Raw genomic sequence first — 4,349 nt, 5'->3', positions numbered from 1 at the left:
GCCTTGGGAGATATTATATATATATATATATTTGGAAGCTCAGCGCGTGACTGACAGCTCGCGGGGGCGTCCTCCAATCGGCGGCCCCGGCGGGGTGAGTCCCGTCTCCGATTGGCTGCCAGGAGTGTGGGAAAGAATGCGGAGAAGGTTTCACACGAATTGGGAGCTGCCGCCGGCTATAAAGGCGGAGGGGGAGTTTCCTCGGAGCCTGCCAAGCCAGCAGCGGCTCTGCAGCAGCACAAGCGCGGCGGAAGAGCGACTAGCCAGGCGCGCAGGCAGCCGCGCGCAACGTCTCCCCTTCCCTGCGCGCGCGTTGACGCCTGATTGCAAACACAGACTTTATTCGACCCCCCGCCACCCTTTTCCTTGGTCTTTTGGCCAGCAAACTCTTAAGCTGGGATAAGTAACCATTGACAGCAGCAACCTTAAATACATTGGCTACCAACATCGGATGTACAGTTTTGTTTTGTTTTTTAAAAACAGTTGATCCAGTCTCCCGCCCCTACTATAATACTTCCAGCGCTGTTTTGCGACGTCCCCCGATTTTTGTTGTTTTTTCATTTCTGCATTAAAATCAAGAAACTGCAAAAATGCCGGCTGATACTATGGAGAAGCCTACTACTGCCTCCCCGATTGCTGGGGCCCCGGCCAGTGCCAGCCAGACCCCCGATAAACCCAAGAGCGCCAGCGAACACAGAAAGGTAATTTCCCTCATCTTCTCCCCACCCCGCAAAAATATATTGATTTGGGATTGATTTTTTAAAAATGTTGCTTGTGTACACGTGTGTGACTGCGCAAATGGAGCTCTCTTCTCTCGCCATCCTTTAGCGAATCTTATTACTCCAAGGCTGTTTACGTACCCCGACTCTCCCCATAAAATGTGGATGTTTAATCTGCTATCGTTTTCTATATAACACCATCTCTCAAATAAATTACTGTGTGTGTGAAATGAGCATGTGAATATGGTAGCAGCAGGCAAGTGATGTATGTTAGATTTGGGGGAGGGGGTGAGAAATTAGCCTTGTGCCTTTGGGGCAGTGCTTTGACAGGATTGAGTATTATATGGGGAGGGGTGGGGAACAATTTTAGGGCAAAGCTGTGGAACCAAAAATGGGAAGTTTGTTTCCAGAGTTGTTGTGTTGGTATGAACATGGGGGGGGGGTCCTTGAGAAGGCTTGTCGTGGCTGGGATGGGTATACAATCTGAAAAGGGTCTCAAGTCGACCCAACTATCTGGAGTAGCTTACTAAGTAACTAAAGCTATGCATGTTGCAGGTAGCAGCAAGCATTCAAAGTTGTTATAGTGCTCATATACAGGAAAAGAGAGATAAGAGTGCTTATCTGATGCCCACCTAAATTTCTACCACTTCTCTGTGTTCCCCTCAGTCTTCCAAACCAATCATGGAGAAACGACGCCGTGCCAGGATTAACGAAAGCTTGGGCCAGCTCAAAACTCTCATTCTGGATGCTCTGAAGAAAGATGTAAGTTTTGATTCAATGGGCAACAGATAAATTTGGAGAGTTCCTTTTGGGGTGGGGGGTGAACTGAGTGTACTCAAGTTCTCTACCCCACCCTGGAAAGTACCCTTTTGATTCGACTACTGATATCTAGCTACCTGGTTGACTTATGGCCATCATGGGAGGGGGGAGAGATAAGCGGGAGGCGAATTGGTCCCAGATGGCCAGATGCATCAAAGTTTTTGAGATATGGGGGAAGGGACTCCTTAGGTTATTCCTTGCTTCCTTGCCTCCCACAAATGGAATAAACTTGCTCATCATGCTTGTTTGCTTTCCACAGAGCTCCCGGCACTCAAAGCTGGAGAAAGCAGATATCCTGGAAATGACAGTAAAGCACCTGCGGAACCTGCAAAGGGCCCAGATGACAGGTGAGTGGCAACCTTCCTACTGGGTGGGCTGCAAATGGGGTGGGGATGGGGATTCAATTCAGAACTCTTTGTATGTTTCTCCCTGACTCCTGGCTATCCTGCTTGAAAACCTTGCAATCTGATGCACGTAAAATAAAGCCTGGCGATTTGGCTGGCCTCCCTCCTTTCCTGACCCCTTTCCAGTTAATCTGCTTAGCACATTTGTACACATAGAAAGCGGCCTTATGCTGAGTCAGAGCACTGATCCATATGTCTCAGCACTGTCTACAAGGACAGGCAGCGTCTCTCCAAGCTTTCAGGCAGGGAATCCTTCCCAGCCCTACCTGAGGATGCCATTGAGGGCAGAGTCTGGGACCTTCTACACACAAAGCACACACACGACCTGTGGCCTACGGTCCTCCTTGGCCCACACACTGCCCTTGCCTCCAGGATATCTGATACCCCCTTTTTTAAAACAAAAAGAAAACCCTCACAGCAAACCTGTGAGGTAGGCAGATTGTCTGGGACCACCCAAATTTGTTTTGTGGCTCAGCAAGGATTTTGAACCCCTGCCCTTCCAGTCCTGTATTTCATCACACTCCCCTCCAGAAGGGATTTATCCAAAGCCACACAAGAAGCTTCATGGCTGAGCACCATGAGGGGTTCAAACCCAGCTCTTCCATCACCAAATCCAGGTTGAGATACCCTGACCTGCAATTCAGCCAATCCCCATAAGCTTAAATGCACAGATATAATTAGCTGGTGAGGAGCAATTTCGGAGCTGGCATGCAGCTGTTCACATAAGAGAGGAAAGGAAAGGAAGCTGGGTCCGCTGAACTCAAAAGGCTTTGAAAGATCCAATCCGGCTAACCCTTCTCCTTCTTGTTTCTTTCCCCCTCCTTTGCAGCAGCCCTGAGCGCTGATCCTACCGTCCTAGGCAAATACCGGGCAGGATTTAACGAGTGCATGAACGAAGTGACCCGCTTCCTCTCCACCTGCGAAGGAGTCAACACAGATGTCCGCGGCCGGCTGCTGGGCCACCTCTCCACCTGCCTGAGTCAGATCGTGGCCATGAATTACCCTGCACCCCCACCACCTCCAGCTGCAAGTGGACAGCCTGCCCATCTGGCTCAACCTCTGCATGTCCAGCTGCCAGGACCTGCTGGAGGACCTGGGGGGATGCCAGTGCCTTGCAAACTGAACCCTGCAGAAACCTTGTCTCCGAAGGTCTACGGGGGCTTTCAGCTGGTGCCAGCAACTGAGGGCCAGTTTGCTTTCCTCATCCCGAACCCCGCCTTCCCACCTGGCTCGGGGCCAGTGATTCCTCTCTACGCCAACGCAAACATGCCAGTCTCTTCCGGCAGTTCGACAGCAACTCCTTCTGTCTCCCCAGTGCAGGGGCTCACATCCTTCGGGGGAAGCTTAGCGCCAGTCTCCCAAGCTGGTGGGGAGCGCAGTGAAACTGTCTGGAGGCCTTGGTGATTCTCTCCTCTGAAAACAGACACCACCCCCTGCTCCCGCTTCCTACCCCCCACCCCTGCACAAAAGGACTTGAATTTGGTTCCGTTGTATGGAACTTGGACTTCTGTTTTTGTGTTAAATGCACCCTACCCCACAAACTCCTTATTTATTCATTTCCAAAGGTTGGGAATTCAGTTTGTATTCTTACTCCTTTTTTAATTAAAAATAATGTTCATGTGAAATACTTTGGTTTGGTTTTGTTTTTTAAAAAAGGAAAAGTCTTACAGCACAATCCTATGTGTTCCTACTTTTTAAAAAGAAAAGTGTAAAGTCCCATTGATTTCAGAGGGGCTTGCTTCCCAGGAAACTGGATATAGGATTACAGCATTAGTTCTGTATCAGATATTCCCATACTATGCCAAAGCTTCTTCTTTCTTTCTTTTTTGTGAGTCTGTATGCCTGGTGCTTTCGTTTGTTTGTTTTTTAAAAAATTAAAAATGTTGGAAAGTATTTGTACAAATAAAAACTTTCTTGAACTAGAAATGTTGGTGTGTTGTCTGGCAAAGAATGGGGGTGAGGGTGGGATCATCTTTCTAAAGAGCCATTCCATCTCAAGCAAGGAAGAATTAAGGCCTCTTCAGAAGTCCTTTTTATTGTGCACTCATGATAATAGCATGGCAGTTTCAACTATCCCAATTTCAGTACTGTTTGCACCTGCAAAAGACTGAAGGTGGACACTCTGCTTTGTTACCAATCAACACATGTCCCATAACTTCCTGCTGAGATCTGGTAACCTTGCATCAACAAGTGGTGACGGTGGGTTTATCCAACTCCTGCTGTGTTATAGCACAAGAGTGTCCCTCCAGACAGAAATAATGCTGTATCACTGGGGAAGCATCACAGAACAGCTAATGAAGTGGGATGGTGTCCACCATTACTCCTCCACTAACACACTATTATTGCATCTGTGACATGTTGCAGCTTATTCCAGCAAATGTACAGCAGTCAGTGGGGGCCCTTTGCC

The 4,349-nt window shown here is 48.6% G+C and overlaps 1 protein-coding gene across 2 annotated transcripts; it reads left to right on the top strand.

The window, feature by feature from the left end:
- The first annotated feature begins 206 nt into the window (after window positions 1-206).
- Window positions 207-3,868, top strand: HES4 (hes family bHLH transcription factor 4). 2 transcript variants are annotated; one of them, XM_035120909.3, is made up of 4 exons: window positions 207-701; window positions 1,386-1,481; window positions 1,798-1,885; window positions 2,775-3,868. In XM_035120909.3, the coding sequence occupies exons 1-4, from the start codon at window positions 591-593 to the stop codon at window positions 3,344-3,346; spliced, it is 867 nt and encodes a 288-aa protein (XP_034976800.1). In that variant the 5' UTR covers window positions 207-590; the 3' UTR covers window positions 3,347-3,868. The 2 variants fall into 2 exon arrangements, with proteins under 2 accessions (XP_034976800.1, XP_034976799.1); XM_035120908.3 differs by having other exon boundaries at window positions 2,772-3,868.
- Window positions 3,869-4,349: the final 481 nt, after the last annotated feature.

The sequence above is a fragment of the Zootoca vivipara genome, chromosome 6 (assembly GCF_965207765.1).
Source record: "Zootoca vivipara chromosome 6, rZooViv2.hap1.1, whole genome shotgun sequence".
Lineage (NCBI taxonomy): Eukaryota > Metazoa > Chordata > Lepidosauria > Squamata > Lacertidae > Zootoca > Zootoca vivipara.
The sequence above is the reverse complement of the archived record's forward strand: the minus strand, read 5'-3'. Positions and strand labels throughout refer to the sequence as shown.